This window comes from Schistocerca americana, chromosome 5 (assembly GCF_021461395.2).
Source record: "Schistocerca americana isolate TAMUIC-IGC-003095 chromosome 5, iqSchAmer2.1, whole genome shotgun sequence".
Taxonomy (NCBI): domain Eukaryota; kingdom Metazoa; phylum Arthropoda; class Insecta; order Orthoptera; family Acrididae; genus Schistocerca; species Schistocerca americana.
The window spans coordinates 504,293,302-504,312,743 of record NC_060123.1 but is presented as its reverse complement, the minus strand read 5'-3'; the positions used below and the strand labels follow the sequence as shown (position 1 = coordinate 504,312,743).

Sequence of the window (19,442 nt, the reverse complement as noted above, 5' to 3'; positions counted from 1 at the left end):
TGAAGCAGTCATTAAAATAAAGAATGTTTGTGTTGGGAAGTGTACTCAGTAACTAGGTGGTCCAGTTGTTTCTTGGCCATAGTTTGCCAGTGGCCACTCATGCCTACAGACAGCTTATTGATTATCATGGCCATGTAGAACAAAGCACAGTGGTAGCAATATAGCTTGTAGATCACTTGACTGGTTTCCAAGGTAGCCCTGCCTTTGATGAGATACATGGCACTTGAGACTGGATTGGAGTAGGTGGTGGTGGGAGGATGATGGGACAGGTCTTGCATTTAGGACTATTACGGGGATATGAGGCAAGAGGCAGAAAGCAGGGGCAGTATAAGGATGGAAGAGGATTATGTAAGTTTGGTGGGCAGCAGAATACCACTGTGGGAGGGGTGAGGCGAATAGTGGATAGGACATTCCTCATTTCAGGGCACAATGAGAGGCACTCGAGACCCTGGCAGAGAATGTGATTCAGTTGCTCCATTCCTGGGTGGTACTGTGTCACAAGGGGAATGTTCCTCTGTGGCTGGACAGTGGGCTTTTGAAGGTGGTGGGTGACTGGAGAGATAAGGCTTGGGAGATCTGTTTCTGTACAAGGTTGGGAGGATAGTTACTGTCTGTGAAGACCCTTGGTATATTTTGGGAGGGCGCGTCACTTCATATGTGACAGCCACTGGTGAATAGACTGCTTGTAAGGGGCTTCTTGGTATGGAATGGGTGGCAGCTGTCAAAGTGGAGGTTTGACATAAGCAGAAGTACTAATGTAGCAATCTTTTGAGTGGAGTCAGCATTGAGGAAGGTAGCTTATTGGGTTGAGGAGGACCAGATGAAATGAATGGGACAGATGATGTTGAAGTTCTGGAGAAATGTGGACAGGGTGTCCTCACCTTCAGTCCAGATCACGAAGATGTCGTCAGTGAATGTGAACCAAGTGAGGGATTTGGGCGGTTAAGAAGTTTTGCTGTAGATGTTCCACAAATAGGTTGGCATAAGATGGTGCCATGTGGGTGCCCATTGCCATACTCCAGATTTGATTGTAGGTGATGCCTTCAGAGGAGAAGTAATTGTGGGAGAGGATGTAGTTTGTTATGTTGACCAGGAAGGAGGTTCTAGGTTTGGAATCTGTCTGCCATTGGGAAACATAGTGTTCAATAGCTGCTAGGCCATGGGCATTATGGACGTTAGTGTAAAGGGACATGGCATCAATAGTGATAAGCAGGGCACCTTGTGGTAAGGGAACTGGAACTGCAGAGAGTCAGTTACGAAAATGGATGGTTTCTTTTATAAATATTGCACAGAAACAGATCTCCTATGCCATCTCTCTCCAGTCGCCCACTGACTCCCACTGTCCAACCACAGAGGAGCATTCCCCTCGTGACTTATTACCACCCAAGACAGGTGCAACTGAATCAGCCACAAGCATCACGTGTCCCATCAAAGGCATGGCTACCTGTGAAACCAGTCATGTGACCTACAAGCTAAACTGCAACCACTGTGCTTCATTCTATGGGAGCATTACAACAAACAAGCTGTCTGTCAGCATAAATGGCCACTGACAAACTGTGGCCAAGAAACAGCTGGCTAGTCTGGTTGCCGAGCATGCTGCCCAACTCAATGTTCTTCATTTTAATGATTGCTTCACAGCCTGTGCCTTCAGAATCAGTGCTCCGCCCTGCCCCAGCCTCTTCCTTACCATTACCCCCACAACCCACACTGCTTAACCCATCATGCGCACTTGCTCACAGCTTGCCCTCTGCAAATGGTTCAAATGGCTCTGAGCACTATGGGACATAACTGCTGAGGTCATCAGTCCCCTAGAACTTAGAACCTAACTAATCTAAGGACATCACACACATCCTTACCCAAGGCAGGATTCAAACCTGCGAGCGTAGCGGTCGCGCGGTTCCAGACTGTAGCGCCTAGAACCGCTCGGCCACTCCGGCCGGCTGCCCTCTGCAGCCAGAGGCAGTGGCCAAGTATATATGAGCTCCATTTGCATGAATTCGTGGGTGTATGTTGTCCGTTTCACAAGGCCTTCTGGTCGACAGCTTACATATTTAGTAGTCTTTTTATTGTTCCTGTCTTCAACTCAACATCACTGTTATATGGTGGATAGCAATCTATTCTTTTCATAATATTACTATTATTCCACACTGGATTTTTCCTTTGTTTGAACATTTGTATAAGATTATTTAACAATTGTGAGTGGATATCAGATGACCATTTACCTCTTTTGCACGTTTTCTTGTATATTGGTACAGAAAAGAATCTTTTACAAAGTCCGTATGGAAGGGGCTTTTTGCTATGGAACGAGTGGTAGCTGTCAAAGTGGAGGTATTGCTGGTGGTTGGTAGGTCTGATATGAATGGATGCACTAATGTAGACATCTTTGAGCTGGAGGTCAACATTGAGAAAAGTGGACTGTTGGATTGAGGAGGACCAAGTGAAGCAAATGGGGGAGAACGTGTTGAGGTTCTGGAAGAATGTGGATAGAGTGACCTAACCCTCAGTCCAGATCACAGCAATGTCATCAATGGATTTCAACCAGGTGAGTGGTTTGAGTTTTTAGTGGTTAGGAGGGATCATGAATGAATTTCAACCAGGTGAGTGGTTTGAGATTTTGAGTGGTTAGGAGGGATTCCTCTAGACGGCCTATGAATAGGTTGGCATAGCATGGCGTTGTTTGAGTGCCCATTACCATGCCCCACATTTGTTTCTAGGTGATGCCTTCAAACGAGACTGCATTGTATGGCTCACATGTAGCCCAGTAAATATTGTAATTGAATATATAAAAAACCTACTCTGAAAGTTTGCATTATTTTTTTCAAACATTGGTTGGTTCTGTTAAAGTAAATATTGTGATCCAAACTCCCAAAACTATCACCGCTGTCTACATTCAAGCACAGACAATAATCCAACAACATGATAAAAATAATCATGTAGGTAATGTCTAGATATGGCCAGCCCTGTTTTTTAAAAGATGCCATCTTGCAGCTTGCCGGCAGTACCAAGGTTAACATAACGTACTTGGTGGAAGGGGATAACATGTGTAGGCACTACCGATGATGAATGTCACTAACTTGTGCACGACAGTCACAGAACAAGAAACTATAGACGTTTCTAACTAAAACTTGCATCTGCAAAACAGAATGAATGCTGTCAAGTAGAAGAATTTATAACACTGCTTATAGTAGCTCTATCTTAGAATTACTTTTCCTCTGATAATCACGTTGTGTATGCACGAGCAGTGTTTAGCAATGGGACTCTATCTGGCAAAGACACTTGCTAACATTTTCCTACATAATTTTGAAAATAAAAAATTTTCAATTCTCATACTGAACAGAATCATAACACACACTATTCTTACAATGTGGATGACACATGGATTCTGTTCAAGGGATAAAAGAGATGGAGTAGATTAACTATTTTACATTTTAACAATAGCCATAAAAAATCTCATTTATACAACTGAATATGAACAGAATAAGAAAATGAGTTTTGGTGACACTAAGGGAAATTGCCTTGAGTAATGGCTACAAACAAACAATATTTGACATACCAATAATAAAAGTGCCTGGATGGAGAAATGCATAAAATAAGGTAAAGCAATGACTCAAAAATGTAACAGACTACAACGTTCACTCTAGCTGTTAAGCACTAGCTCTTTTTCTACCAAAAGGAGATGTATTCTCGCACACAACCAAGTGGGCACCTAAATGTACACTCCTGTGGCAAGGCTTGCAATGGCCACAGGACTGTGCGTGTGGGTGTCTGTGTGGTTGCATGTATGAATGTGTATACTTTTGCTAGAAAAAGAGCCAGTGTGAATCCTGTTTCCTGTTATGTGTTTCTGTGTTCCACGCATCAATTCACTATAGATGCTTGACATATTTTACATGAGAAATTGTGTAGAATACACGATGACGATAAAATATAATGTGGCCTTAACAAAGATATGTAACAATAAAGAAAAAACATATTTCGTCATTTCATCATATTGGAGTCCTGTACCTGATAAGACAAAATACTATATTCAAAAGCCTCACATCCATCAGGCTTCATGTCACAAAATATTCTCATAACACAAATTTGCCACCCTCTTGAACAATGATCTAATTTTTTCCCAAATTCAGTGGCTACAGGCCCGAATTTTGTTAACTATGACAAGACAATCAGAAGTTCTGGAATGAGATCTAGGGAACTTGTGCTTTTTTTCATCCACAGCAGGGATGTAAAGCAGATCTGCCAATATGTGTGCAGTTTTACATACTGAAAACAATAATACACTATTAATATTCTTGACAAATTTGAAATATTTGCATAACTGAGGTTTCCTGGCAGGACACTTAATGGAAAAACAGAATTATGCAATAGACAATATATTGCAAACTTTGATAGTCTCTGTGAAAACAGGTAGTTCACACTTGGGATCTTTTCACTCATTTTCTCAGATTCCACATTTACCTACAATGTATACACGTCACAATGTTTCTTTTTTCGGTACTGAGCTGTGGAAAAAATTGCTGTTTTGAAGAGCGCGCCGCAGCACATAGTGTAAAGCAGTCACCCTCCGTTTCCTGGCGGTGGCGCTGCTGTGGCAATCGCAGCTTTGGTGTCTCCCTCTGGTGGGAAAGGGGAAAAGTTGCCTGTTCACGTGCATTTAAGGGACGCTATGAGCTCGGCAGTCGGTCAGTCTGAGTCGGTCAGTCTTTCAGTCTCAGCGACTCTGGTCAGTTGGTCAGCCGGGTCAGTGTGGGGCAGTCAGTGTCTGTCTGTCGTCCGGAGTGCTAGTATGTGTTAGGCCGCCGTCTGCTCGAGTTTTTTCGGGCAATGGTCATTGGCGGTTGGATCGATCGGTTGGTCGGTCGCACACTGGGACACAAGAAGACTTGTCTGTCTTGAGCGTCGGTGCATGTGAGGTCGCCATGTCAGTCCAGTGGCCCGTGCCGTATAGCGAGGGGTAGTGGCTTCGCGGCCGATACGAGAGCAACAGGAGTCAACCTACAACATCGGTCTGGCCGGTGCGAGCTGGGACGCTGTGAGATTGCATCTGTTGAAGCGGCGAGCAGCGGACGTTTGGGAGAACGTTTTGGGCATGCTGTGCCAGGTCTTCGCCAGACATCGCAGTTTAGTAAAAGTTAAGTGATTCGTGATGTGTTGTTTCATTTACTTGTTAAATTCTACTTGTGTTCTTGGTCAGTCTCTCGTCCCAAGCTTGCTCGTCTGTCTCTCGTCCGCATTTGTTAGGCAGTTAGTGTCTGTCTGTCTGTCTGTTAGTCTGCCGTACGTTAATAGCTGCCTCTGCCATGTTTGTCGGATTCGGTGTTAACAAATTTATAGAATTAAGGTGTAAAGGCCAAATTCCTGAAATATGTTTTTATCTTGCCTATCATCTTGTGAGGCGGTATATGTGTAATGTAGAGCATGTTGTACATTTTATGTAAGTCTGAATTTCATGGGTTTTATTTAAATAGTCATTTTTATAAAGTTGCCACACTTCCACCGTAAGAGCCTTTTTAAAAACAAATTGCACTTTCAGTGGCAAATAATTTCTTAGTGTGAGTGTTTGCACCATTTCCATCCCTCTTACAGGGTGAATAGTTAATGTGTTTGTGTGACTTGCTAAAATTTTTAGTTTAAAATAATCTGGTGTGTTGCAGATTTGCAACAGTGTAGTCTTTCAGAGGTTGTTGTGAGCGATCATGACTACGGCTGTGTTAAAAGGGAGCGGCAAGCTTCTCAGCCCGAAGGCTCATACTGTCAATATTGTTCTTTTTGCCTCTAAATAAAATTGTAACTTGATATTTCGAGGGTGCTTTTCTGCTTATAAATTTTAAATCTGATTTTTTGAAAAGGCTTTTATGAAAAAAATTCCCATTTGTTAAAGGTCATTTCATTTCCATCAGTTACTCCCTGGCAACTACTTCCCCGCTTAAATGTGTTAATGTTCTTGATAAATCACTTGTAAATAAAGTAAATTCTTTAAGAAAAGATTTTGAAAGTAAATTCACGGTTCAGGTACAATAGGGTCTTCTTGCTTAATTTATAATGCAGTACAAAAAAACTGAATACTTTGTCACATCCATGATCAGTCATGTAATGTTACGTAAAATGGTTGAGGTAACCCTACGACTGTGTAATTGTGGACTTTGTTGCACGTAAGGTATATTTCTGTGCAGGGTGTATACTCTCCGAGACAACTGGAAAAAACCCAGGAATTTTTTCATCTGGAAGAAAACTGGGAAAAACCCAGGAATTTTTTCATCTGGAAGAAAGCTGAGAAAAACCCACAAATTTTTCATTGTTTTATTTTTCAGTTAAATTTTCGTAGGTTTGATTGGTAAGAAGTGATATTCTAACTAAGTATTTTACTTTAGCCCGTTACTGCAGTATAATACTGCAGCAATAAAACATAAACGAGGAAAAAAATAAATAAAACTCAAGTTGCAAAGGAAATGCACCATTTACCACAACGAAACACGCAGCGCACACACAATCATCTGCCAGCAGCTAAATGTGTCAAAGGCTTTAGGACAAAGACTGTGCGATACTTCATAACAACAAACTGCTTTCGATGGGCGGGACGTCACAACAGTTAACATTATGTTCATTTGAGCAGTTGGCAGCGGGCTTTTGCACATGCACAGTCGAGCCGTATATGAGCAGTATCCTCTTCCGCTTCTGGCTACTTGAAGCGTGGCTGTTAGCTGTATCCAAGGTAACTAGATACAAGCTGATCAGCAGTAGCAACAAGGAGCCAGATGCTACTCGGAAACATTTTTCTGGCGCACACAAGCTACCAGATTTGCGCATGCGCAGAGCAGTCTGAGTTGTGGGATGAGGGGTAGTCTCCAAGTGAACCGTGTTTACATTTGTTTAGTGATTTTGCTGTTTTCTCCTAGTTTACAGATCTCAAGAATAAAACGGATTTCTGTGGCTGGAAGCTGTAAAGTGAATTAAAATATTCACATAATTATGGAAGACTAAAGTATGTTATTACTTTGTTTTCTGATTTTATTTTATTTCCAGGTTTTTGGCAGTTGGTTATTAATTGCCTTGCAGAACAATCAAGTTATTTTTATCAATTTTCTAAAAAAAAAATGGCTTTAATTAATCTTTTCTGCAGAGGCAGTCAATTTATTTGGAACATTACTGGCTAGTGTCAACTGTTTGCGGAATTTCAAGTGTACGTTTTGGGACACTTAGCCGAACTGTAGGTGCAACCACAACGGAGGGGTATCTGTTGAGAGTCCAGACAAACGTGTGGTTCCTGAAGGGGGGCAGCAGCCTTTTCAGCAGTTGCAGGGGCAACAGTCTGGATAATTGACTGATCTGGCCGTGTAACACTAACCATAACAGCCTTGCTGTGCTGGTACTGCGAACAGCTGAAAGCAAGGGGAAACTACAGCCGTAATTATTCCCGATGGCATGCAGCTTTACTGTATGGTTAAATGATGATGGCGTCCTCTTGGGTAAAATATTCTGGAGGTAAAATAGTCCCCCATTCGGATCTCCGGGCGGGGACTACTCAGGAGGATGTTGTTATCAGGAGAAAGAAAACTGGCATTCTACGGATCGGAGCGTGGAATGTCAGATCCCTTAATCAGGCAGGTAGGTTAGAAAATTTAAAAAGGTAAATGGATAGGTTAAACTTAGATATAGTGGGAATTAGCGAAGTTCGGTGGCAGGAGGAACAAGACTTTTGGTCAGGTGAATACAGGGTTATAAATACAAAATCAAATAGGGGTAATGCAGGAGTAGGTTTAATAATGAATAAAAAAATAGGAGTACGGGTAAGCTACTACAAACAGCATAGTGAATGCCTTATTGTGGCCAAGATAGACATGAAGCCCACACCTACTACAGTAGTACAAGTTTATATGCCAACTCTCTCTGCAGATGACAAAGAAATTGAAGAAATGTATGATGAGATAAAAGAAATTACTCAGATAGTGAAGGGAGATGAAAATTTAATAGTCATGGCTGACTGGAATTCGAGAGTAGGAAAAGGGAGAGATGGAAACATAGTAGGTGAATATGGATTGGGGGTAAGAAATAAAAGAGGAAGCTGCCTGGTAGAATTTTGCACAGAGCATAACTTAATCTTAGCTAACACTTAGTTCAAGAATCATGAAAGAAGGTTGTATACATGGAAGAAGCCTGGAGATACTGATAGGTTTCAGATAAATTATTTAATGGTAAGACAGAGATTTAGGAACCAGGTGTTAAATTGTAAGACATTTCCAGGGGCAGATGTGGACTCTGACTGCAATCTATTGGTTATGAACTGTAGATTAAAACTGAAGAAGCTGCAGAAAGGTGGCAATTTAAGGAGATGGGACCTGGATAAACTGACTAAACCAGAGGTTGTACAGAGTTTCAGGGAGAGCATAAGGGAACAATTGACAAGAATGAGGGAAAGAAATATGGTATAAGAAGAATGGGTAGCTTTGCGGGATGAAGTAGTGAAGGCAGCAGAGGATCAAGTAGGTAAAAAGACGAGGGCTAGTAGAAATCTTTGGGTAACAGAAGAAATATTGAATTTAATTGATGAAAGGAGAAAATATAAAAATGCAGTAAATGAAGCAGGCAAAAAGGAATACAAATGTCTCAAAAATGAGATCGACAGGAAGTGCAAAATGGCTAAGCAGGGATGGCTAGAGGACAAATGTAAGGATGTAGAAGCTTATCTCACTAGGGGTAAGATAGATACTGCCTACAGGAAAATTAAAGAGACCTTTGGAGAAACGTGAACAACTTGCATGAATATCAAAAGCTCAGATGGAAACCCAGTTCTAAGCAAAGCAGAAAGGTGGAATGAGTATATAGAGGGTCTATACAAGGGCGATGTACTTGAGGGAAATATTATGGAAATGGAAGAGGATGTAGATGAAGATGAAATGGGAGATATGATACTCCATGAAGAGTTTGACAGAGCACTGAAAGACCTAAGTCAAAACAAGGTCCCGGGAGTAGACAACATTCCATTAGAACTACTGACAGCCTTGGGAGAGCCAGTCCTGACAACTCTCTACCATCTGGTGAGAAAAATGTATGAGACAGGCGAAATACCCTCAGACTTCAAGAAGAATATAGTAATTTCAATCCCAAAGAAATCAGGTGTTGACAGATGTGAAAATTACCGAACTATCAGTTTAACAAGTCATGGCTGCAAAATACTAACGTGAATTCTTTACAGCAGAATGGAAAAACTGGTAGAAGCCGACCTCGGTTTGGATTCTGTAGAAATGTTGGAACACGAAAGCTTTTGACAATTTTTACTGTAATACTCTCTTTCAAATTCTGAAGGTGGCAGGGGTAAAATACAAGGAGCAAAAGGCTACTTACAATTTGTACAGAAACCAGATGGCAGTTATAAGAGTCGAGGAACATGAAAGGGAAGCAGTGGTTGGGAAGGGAGTGAGACAGGGTTGTAGCCTCTCCCCGATGTTATTCAATCTGTATATTGAGCAAGCAGTAAAGGAAACAAAAGAAAAATTCGGAGTAGGTATTAAAATCCATGGAGAAGAAATAAAAATGTTGAGGTTCGCCGATGACATTGTAATTCTGTCAGAGACAGGAAAGGACTTGGAAGAACAGTTGAACGGAATGGACAGGGTCTTGAAAGGAGGATATAAGATGAACATCAACAAAAGCAAAACAAGGGTAATGGAATATAGTCGAGTTAACTCGAGTAATGCTGAGAGAATTAGATTAGGAAATGAGACACTTAAAGTAGTAAAGGAGTTTTGCTATTTGGGGAGCAAAATAACTGATGATGGTCGAAGTAGAGAGGATATAAAATGGAGATTGGCGATGGCAAGGAAAGTGTTTCTGAAGAAGAGACATTTGTTAACATCGAGTATAGATTTAAGTGTCAGGAAGTCGTTTCTGAAAGTATTTGTATGGAGTGTAGCCATGTATAGAAGTGAAATATGGATGATAAATAGTTTGGACAAGAAGAGAATAGAAGATTTCGAAATGTGGTGCTACAGAAGAATGCTGAAGATTAGATGGTTAGATCACATAACTAATGAGGAGGTATTGAACAGAATTGGGGAGAAGAGGCACAACTTGACTAGAAGAATGGATCGGTTGGTACGACATGTTCCGAGACATCAAGGGATCACCAGTTTAGTATTGGAGGGCAGCATGGAGGGTAAAAATCTGGGAGATGAAGCAGCTTGCACAAGATAGAGTAGCATGGAGAGCTGCATCAAACCAGTCTCAGGACTGAAGAGCAGAACAACAACAACAACAACAACAATGTATTAAACATGAGATAATGCAGTACTGGTACTCCAAGAAAATTTGCATTCCGAAAACCACACTGAAAAGTTTAATATTAGCTTGGGGACTACTTCTTTGAGAATATGGGCATACTAATGTGCTCTTTAGGTCGAATTATGCATTTTAGTACTGTTTACAAAATTCCGATGGTCTCTGAGTATCCTCTGATGTCCTGCCATTCCTCTATGTCAGCGTGCTGGATATCATTCTGAAGAGTTTGCTAATCAATGACTAAAGCTGCAACGTCTGACTCGTCAGATTCTAGGAGTTCTTGCTCCTGGTTTAGGCTAGGCAACTTTCTTCCACGATTTTTATGGTGGTTTTATTAAGTTCTTCCCAGGCTTCAGCAACTGTTTAAATTGCATCTTTCATATTGAGGCTTTTAAAAGGATCACAATCCTCTTCTGTGTTCTCTAACAAAGCACTGACATATTTCCTCCTGTAACATTGTTGTAACCACTCAGTAACGCACTGGTCAATTGGTTGGAATATTGGAGTCACTTGGGGTTCCAGTGGGGGGTGGGGGGAATTAAATTGCATGTGGTGACAGGTTTTTCGATTTCAAATATTTTTTAACAACAGATGCATCAAAAAACCATTCTTTAAACAAATTACCATTCATCTACGCAATTTTTTGAGCTATGTAATGGACAGGAAGTGCTGATGTGTTTATGTTTTTGCAAGCTCCTCATTTCTTAGATTTGCCGATTACAAAATATGCCAATTTATAGTCACCAGTTGCGTTGCTGCGTGTTACAATGGTCAGCTTGCTAGTTTGGTGTCTATGACTGTTTCATTCTTTGAGACAATGTGTTTTTTGAGAGAACATTTTACAGTTTAGCCCAGTCTCATCAATGCTGTAAAATTGTTCAGCTAACAGATTATTTTCAGTCACTTTTTTTCCAATTTTTCAACAAACTCCCTACTTTCATCAGCAGCAGCAAAAAGTTTTTGACTTGAAATAGCAAATTGCCTAATGCTGTGAATATTCTCCACTGGTGAAGCCAACCTTCACTTCCTTGGAACCTGTCTTCTTCTCCCCCCCCCCCCCCCCGCAGTTTTTAATGCAACTAAATAGCTTCCTCTTTTACCATAGTGCCTGAACATGGGGCCCTTATGTCTTCTCTGAAAAAGCAAACCCACATAATGTCATCCACGAACTCAAGCTCTGGTTTTCTACAATGCTTTTCTTGTTTATAAAGCATTTTTACCATCTACAGTTAACAAAAAGCTTCAAGAGCGTTTTTGGTTCTTTTCGCAGTCTTTAATGGTTGTCACTCCAACATCCGTTTCAGAGCCTAAATTAGTAACTGCCTCACCTCTCTCAAGTCTTCACAGAACACTTAGTTTCTGTTTGACTGTGGACAAAACTTATTTCCTTTACCAATTTGTAGCAATTTTTAGTCTTTCAGAATCCCTTATGCTCCTTAATCACAACTTACACTTTAATCTTGAAGCTTAAGAGGAATACAGTAATAAACTTAAAAATGCATAAATATAGCAGAAGATTAAAGAGTACTGTAGTCTTGTCAACTGAGCATGCACGAGCAGCTCGACACAGATGGACACCAGTAGTGACAAGTGTAAAATCGATTGATAATGCTGACATGCTGTTTGGTGCAGAGTACTGACAGATGGTTGGACACAGGGCAGGATAATATTAGGGGGTCAGTTAATCAAAAGTCAGCTAATCGAGGTTCTATTTTAGTACGTATACATGTATTGCCCTGTTCGTATAGGCTGTCATGAAAGTCCCCAACCATAATGCTCACTTATGTTGTTCTCCTTACATCAGGTACATTACATTAACCTTGGTAGTACCAGTATGTTGGGTTGTTGCTCTTGTACAACAAGTTTGGCTGTTTCTAGGCATTACTGCATGATTAGTTTCCTCGTGGTGTTCAATCACTCATGCTTGCAAACAGGCAGCAGTGACACTGTGGGTGATTCATGTCATGGTATTTACTTTGCTACAAGTCAGCCATTACATGCAGTCTCATCACTTTGTAAAAGATTGCTTTCTGTACCAACATACAAGAAGATGTTCCAAAGAGGTAAAAGGTTGTCCGATATTCAGACACAATTGATAAGTGAGGTTATATAAATGTTTCAAACAATGGAAAATTCATGATGGAATCTAACAATATAATGAAAAGGATAATTGCTGCTCTCACCATGTAACAGAGATGCTGAGACGCAGAAAGGCACAAAAAAAAAGGCTGTCAGAACATTAGCTTTCAGCCAACAAGATCTTTGTCAAGAATAGACCGAACACACACACACACACACACACACACACACACACAAATGCAACTCATACACACATGACCACAGTCTCTGGCAGCTGGAGCCAGACTGCATGTAGCAGTGCACCATGGGAGTAGCAACTGGGTGGGGGCAAGGAAGGAGGCTGGGGCAGGGAGAGCAAGGGATAGCAGGGTAAGGGTGAGATATGGTAAAGTGCTGCTGGGACCGTGCAGGAGCGAGGTGGAGAGTAGGGCAGCTAGGTGCAGTCGGGAGGTTACACAGAGAGTTGGGGTTAGCAGAAAAGGAAAGAAGTAAAAAGACTGGGAGCAATGGTGGAATAGAGGGCTGTGTAGTGCTGGAATGGAAATAGGGAAGGGGATAGATGGGTAAGTACAATGACTAATGAAAGGTGATGCCAGAAGGGTTATGGAATCGTAGGCTATATTGCAGGGAGAGTCTATACCTGTGCAATTCAGAGAAGCTGGTGTTGGCGGGAAGGATCCAGAGGGCACAGGCAGTGAAGCAGTCATTGAAATTAGGAATGTCGTGTTGGGCGGCATGCTCAGCGACAGGGTGGTCTGCTTGTTTCTTGGCCATTCATGTGGACAGACAGCTTGTCAGTTATCATGCCCACAAAGAATGCAGCACAGTGGTTGCGGCTTAGCTTGTAGATCACAGGTAGCCCTGCCTTTGACGAGATAGGTGATGTTTGTGACTGGGCTGGAGTAGGTGGTGGTGGGAGAATATATGGGACTAGTCTTGCATCTAAGTCTATTACAGGGATGCGAACCATGAGGCAAGGGGTTGGGAGCAGGGGTTGTATAGTGATGGACGAGGATATTGTGCAGGTTCGGTGGGTGGTGGAATACTACTGTTGGAAGGAATGGAAGGATAGTGGGTGGGCATTACTCATTCAGGACATGGCGAGAGGTAGTTGAAACCCTGGCAGAGAATGTAATTCAGTTGCTCCAATCATGGGTGGTAATGAGGGGAATTCTCCCCTGTGCCCAGACAGTGGGATTTTGGAAGGTGATGCGGGACTGGAAAGATAAGGCACATGAGATCTGTTTTTGTACAAGGTTGGGAGGGTAATTATGATCTGTAAAGGCCTCAGTGAGACCCTCATTACATTTCGAGAGGGACCACTCATCACTACAGAGCCAATAGCTACAGGCGGCTAAGCTGTGTGGAAGAGACTTCTTGTGTGGCAGCTGTCAAAGTGGAGATCTTGCTGGTGGTCAGTAGGTTTGATATGGAGAGAGGTACTGACATAGCCATCTTTGAGATGGAGGTCAACATCGAGGAAGGTGGCTTGATGGGTTGAGTAGGATCAGGTGAAGCAAATTGGGCAGACGGTGTTGAGGTTCTGGAGGAATGTGGGTAGGGTGTCCTCACCATCAATCCTGATTATGAAGATGTCATCAATGAATCTGAACCAGATGAGGAGTTTGGGATTCTGGGTGTTTAGGAAGGATTCCTCTAGATGGCAAAGATTGGCACAGGATGGTGCCATATGGGTGCCCACAGCCGTACCCCGGATTTGTTTGCAGGTAATGCCTTCAAAGGATAAGTAATTGTGAGTGAGGATATAGTTGGTCATGGTGAGTAGGAAGGAGGTGGGTGGTTTGGAACCTGTTGAGCATTGGGAAAGGTAGTGTTCAATAGTGGTAAGGCCAAGGGCATTAGGGATGTTAGTGTAAAGGGACATGGCATCAATAGTGACAAGAGCAGGGCACCGTATGGTAAAGGGACAGGAACTGTGGAGAGTCAGTGCAGGAAATGGCTGGTATCTTTTATACAGGAGGGTAGGTTCCAGGTAGTTAAAGATGGTGGTCTACGAGAGAAGAGATTCTCTCTGTGGGGCCACAGTAACCAGCCGCAATGGAGTGTCCTGGGTGCTTGGGTTTATGGACTTTAGGAAGCATGTAGAAGGTGGTAGTGCGGGGTGTGGTAGGGGTAAGGAGAGAAGAGTTAAGTTTAACACTGTTAACTTTACCTATTATGTCTCTCACATGCTCCTCATTCTTAAGAAAAAGGTTCATATTATATTTCAAGATTTAGGGCCCTCGCTGATTTTAATTTGTTTGTGGGTTTAATTTATCCTTATCTTACTTACCTGTCATGGGGTTTCCCAACAGGCTGCAACAAGACATTATAAAGATGGTGCATTTTAAGACCCTTCAAATATATATGCTGTAATGTGTACTGGGAATTGACAAAGTTTGCACTCTTTTGATTTATTATTAATGTTATGAGATGTCTGTCTCTTATTAAAAAGGACAAATGATGCCCAAAATTGGTCCAGCATAGAAGTTCCAATAAATAACAGAAAACATATGCAAGCAATTTTATCAACATTTATGTGTGAAAAATGACCTTTGTAGCCATACGAAATCCAAGCTTCAAAAAATGAACAAGATTATATGGTATACCGTACATTGAGCATTAATTCATAAGGCAGAGACCTAAACTATAACAATAGTGAAAGAACATGATATTAGGGTATTGTTCAAGTAAATGTTTGGCCAATTTCCTGCTTATATCTCAGATATAAAGCATAAGCTACTACACCACAGTGCTATTTTGAAATACCCATGGAGATTCATAACACGTACATCAAAAAGAAACACATCAATCAGTTGCCAGAAGTTTCCAACAAATCTTACAAGTTTTCAACAAGACTGACCTATGTGATACAATCATCAATGCAGTATTCTTAATCTTGCCACACACACTCTGAAATGTCATGTTGGTGAATAGTAACTGCATTTACAATACTTCCTTGCAGTTAATGCACATTTTGTGATATTTCTTGATGCAATCTTGACAGAGAGAGGGGGAGGGGGAGAGAGAGAGAGAGAGAGAGAGAGAGAGAGAGAGAGAGAGAGAGAGAGAGAGAGAGAGAGAGAGAGAGAGAGAGAAGAAGAAGAAGAAGAAGAAGAAGGAGGTGGAGAAGTTAGAACAAAAAGCAGTGATGAAGATGATGAGAGTCAGGGTGGGAAACATGTCCTATCCAACATCTTGCAGCACATCCTTCATTCCCATAATCCTCCTGCAGTTGAGGTACTGTGTATTCATCTGGCAATATGTAACCGTACAGAGTGTGTGTGTGTGTGTGTGTGTGTGTTCCTTCTAGCTTGAAAAAGTTCCCCAGTTTTCTGTGTCGTTTATTAGCCTGTCGACGACCCAGGGCATAATTTACGTTCTGCCAGAACTTCCAATTATCACACTTAACTAATTTTGCACTACGGTGAGCATTACAGGAATCCAAATACAAAGGTGGCAGCAAACCATCATGTCGTAAAATGAAATTGTCACATTATTCCAGTAATTGTTGGATCCATTCCAGGTGCTTGCACAGCACAAGAAGGAAATTTCATTGATTCTCTTGTACTACTTATGAATTGTTTTGATTTTACATATTTCTGCATGGTATTGGGCACACATTTAACAAATTCAAATACAGACAATGCACACAGTCTTCTCCCATATCCACCATCATCTGAGATGACTGGCTCATTGTGCTGCAGTCTGTAACTATGCCACTGCAACAATTACAAACAAAACTTGGATAACTTCACTTCCTCATGTGCATATTTTTTCCTGTTCTCTCTCACCCTCCCCCCTTTTTTTCCACAGCCTCTGATACCTGGAGGTATTTATGACCCCATACAGAAATTAAAAAAAAAATGATTACATGAATCAAGTGAAATGAGGTTACAAATCCCTCCTCATCTAACTATGAGGAGCTGTTATGAAAATTATCCAACTACAGATGCAAATCCCAAATACATAATGAGTAAACACTCTTCAAATAATTAATGTGACCACCCCCAGTCCACTATGAGACAGCCACAATTTTTGGATCTCAGTCCTAAATTTTTCAAAGGTAATTCTGGACACCTATTTGTCCTGAATTTAATTATTACGAAATGCTTTATGCTGAGTTAGATATGAATTTAATCTCTGTTGATATATTTTATTATTAGTTGGTGAAACTGTTCGAGAAAGAGGTTCTACTCTTACCAGAATACCCATTTGCATTGCAATAGCCAATCTTCTTTGTTTTGGTGTCACCAATACTGTGTATGTTGGTTACAATGCACAAAGCTGGTTTCCACTACTGTGACATCTGCGCGCGCAAAATTATATTAGATTTGTATTATGTGCTACTTAGTGTTACACTGTATTACACTGGTTAAGTTTAGTTGTTTTTCTTTACAATAGCAATACTTCCTGGCAAGAATGACCTCACAGAAGTGCAAGTGTTCTTTCAATGAACAATTTCAAAAAGAATCTCCATTCATCAGTGAAATTATTTCTTAGGGCTCAAAAGGAAAAAATCATATGTGACATGTGCCTTTCTAGAGGGTGCCCAGGAAGTAGAGACGGATATTAAACGCTGTACAACATACAAAATTTATTGAAAATGTAATTTTTTTTACAAACACATTAAGTAACTACTCTCATTTATGTATGAAAAATTATATTCTCAATATGACCACCAAGGCTGTGTGGCAATGAGCAATGCATTCATTGAAGTTCTCAATGACGCATTAACAAGCATCTGATGAGATGCCATTAATAACTCTTTTAATTTCATCCTTCAATTGTTGTATTGTTTGCAGTTTGTTCACGTCCACTTTTGATTTCACAAATACCCACAAAAAAAAGTCACAAGGCGTAATATCACATGATCTGTTGGGCCATTCCTGGTTGCCATGCAAAGGGATAGTTTTTTGAGGAAACTTTTCATTAAGCAGAGCAACTGTTTCACAGGATGTGCGACGCGTCACACCATATTACTGAAACCAAAAATCTTCATTTTCATCAATAAGAGAGAAAAACCAATCAGAAAGCAAGTTTCGGCAATGGTCACTATTCACAGTGATGGCAACTCCCTCACCATTATAAAAAAAAAGTATGGGCCGATCACTGCTCCTGTCCAGAACCCACACCACACAGTCATGCATTGTGGATGCATCTCATCTTCCACAGTCACTCGCAGATTTTTGATTCCCCAAATTATGCACTTCTACTTATTGACGTTACCACTGATGTGGACGTGTGCCTCATCTGAGAAAATTATTTTTTTTGTGAAGTTCTCATCCTCTGCTTGTCGAGCCAAGGCCCTTGAGCAAATTGATGTTTCTTTTCATGATCTGCAAGCTTCAACTCTTGTGTAAGTCAAATATTGTAAGCATGCATTTTCAGATCATTTGAAAGGATTTCATACAGTAAACTTGGTGATAAATTCAATTGTTGAGTTTGTCAGCAAACAGATTTCCTGGGGCTTAAGGTCACGTTATCACACACGACAGCAACGTCTTCTTGTGTTCGAACAAAATGCAGTCATCCTGTTTTCTTAACATTTGAAACAGACCCCATGGTCTCAAACTTCCGGCTCAACTTCCAAATTGGTGATTCAGTTACAGCAGCATTACATTCAAGTGTCACAAGTAATTCACAAACAGCTGCCATGGGACTTTCATTGTTTTTGTAATAACGTTTTTTCACTTAGATACGTTGGTCAGTTATCATCTGCTCCATGACGAAAGTAAACATCAGGCAACAATGGTCACCACACAAAGGCTATCAGGCTACTAATTAGAAGGATGGCAGATAACAAACATGAAAAAAAAACCATGGCTACCTCATATGACGAAATGGCGCAAAATTCAAATTTGTCCCTACTTCCCAGGCACCCATTAGTTTCTCAATAAGTCACAGTGGACATGGTTATATACGACTCCACTTACAAAATGAAAAACATAAAACAAAATCTTTGCAGCAGCGTCTACTGCAACTTTCAGGGTTATGCCCAAAAAAAGGTGGTTAGCCCTACTGCCTGCTATTGAGTCAGTCATTAAAATGTTTAACCATCATAATCATACTTCCAATTTGAAAAGAAATGCCCACTGTTCATTTGAAGCTTTCAGAGCCTCTTTTCTGAAGGATGGTTATACTTTGTTCACAGCCAGGCTTCACCAATTCATGAAGCAGTGAAAATTGTTGAAGGATAGACAGTCACTCTACTAAAGTGGTTAATTGTGTTAGTAAGTCTGTTTCCAGCAGAGGTAAAAAGATTTCATAGTGCTGTAATATTTTTCTACTAAACTGCTCTAGCCTACTTAAAAAATGTGGACTGAAGAACGTTTCCAGAACTTGGAATCCTACAGTTGGTTACGGTAAATCAAATACCTTTATGGGATCATCTGAAAGAACTTCTCTAGTGATCAAAACTGTCCCACGTGTTCAGTTTGCAGAAATTGAAATATATGATGTGTATGCCTTTGTCAAACAGTTCGTAACTAATGAGCAAATCAGTGAATGGACTGCTAATAACACTTTGCCAACTCAAAAATGTGCCTCGCTCTCAAATTTACTCAAGTTACTGTAGCTTCTCTTTTGCCTTCCTAGCACTAAAGGTATTTTCTCACGTGAATAATATATAGCTCAGTTAGCAAACACAGCATGCTCTAGAAACTATGAAAGCAATGATAGAATCCATCACCACCACTAACTGTATACAGCACAAGTGACAAATGACTTTGTGCCTTGGTTTTATTCACAGAAGTATAACAGAGATGCATAAAAGCTATGATAAAACTCTGTGTCATAATAAAAAATCTGCAATTTCCTTTCTCATATTTCTGAAACTAAGCTGATTTCGGATCTTAGTTTGGACTTCTTGTGGTAGAACCTCTACAGAGCCCTGTAAAAATAAAAAATAAAATAAAAGGGAGGGATAAGATTATTAGGCACTCACTTTACAGAAATACTGCATACCAGTACTTCAACTGAAAAAGTAATTAAATTGCAATAGAAATAAATTGAACATAAGAAAAAAGAAAAGAAAGATGTAACAGAGAGGAAAATGCTACCACCAGACATAAAATATGCACACAGAT

General features: G+C 40.8%; 1 protein-coding gene across 2 annotated transcripts in view; it reads right to left on the bottom strand.

Annotated features, from left to right (window-relative positions):
• Nucleotides 1-19,442, bottom strand: part of LOC124615944 (cytoplasmic tRNA 2-thiolation protein 2-A) — a 96,227-nt gene that overhangs the window by 11,986 nt on the left and 64,799 nt on the right. The window contains exon 9 of one of the 2 annotated variants that reach the window (XM_047144143.1): nucleotides 16,927-19,246. The exons of the other annotated variant lie outside the window; for it this stretch is intronic. Within the exon in view, the coding sequence (XP_047000099.1) occupies nucleotides 19,148-19,246 (99 nt within the window). The 3' untranslated portion in view covers nucleotides 16,927-19,147. Of the gene's footprint in view, nucleotides 1-16,926; nucleotides 19,247-19,442 lie in introns of those variants that run through there. 2 annotated transcript variants of the gene reach the window in all.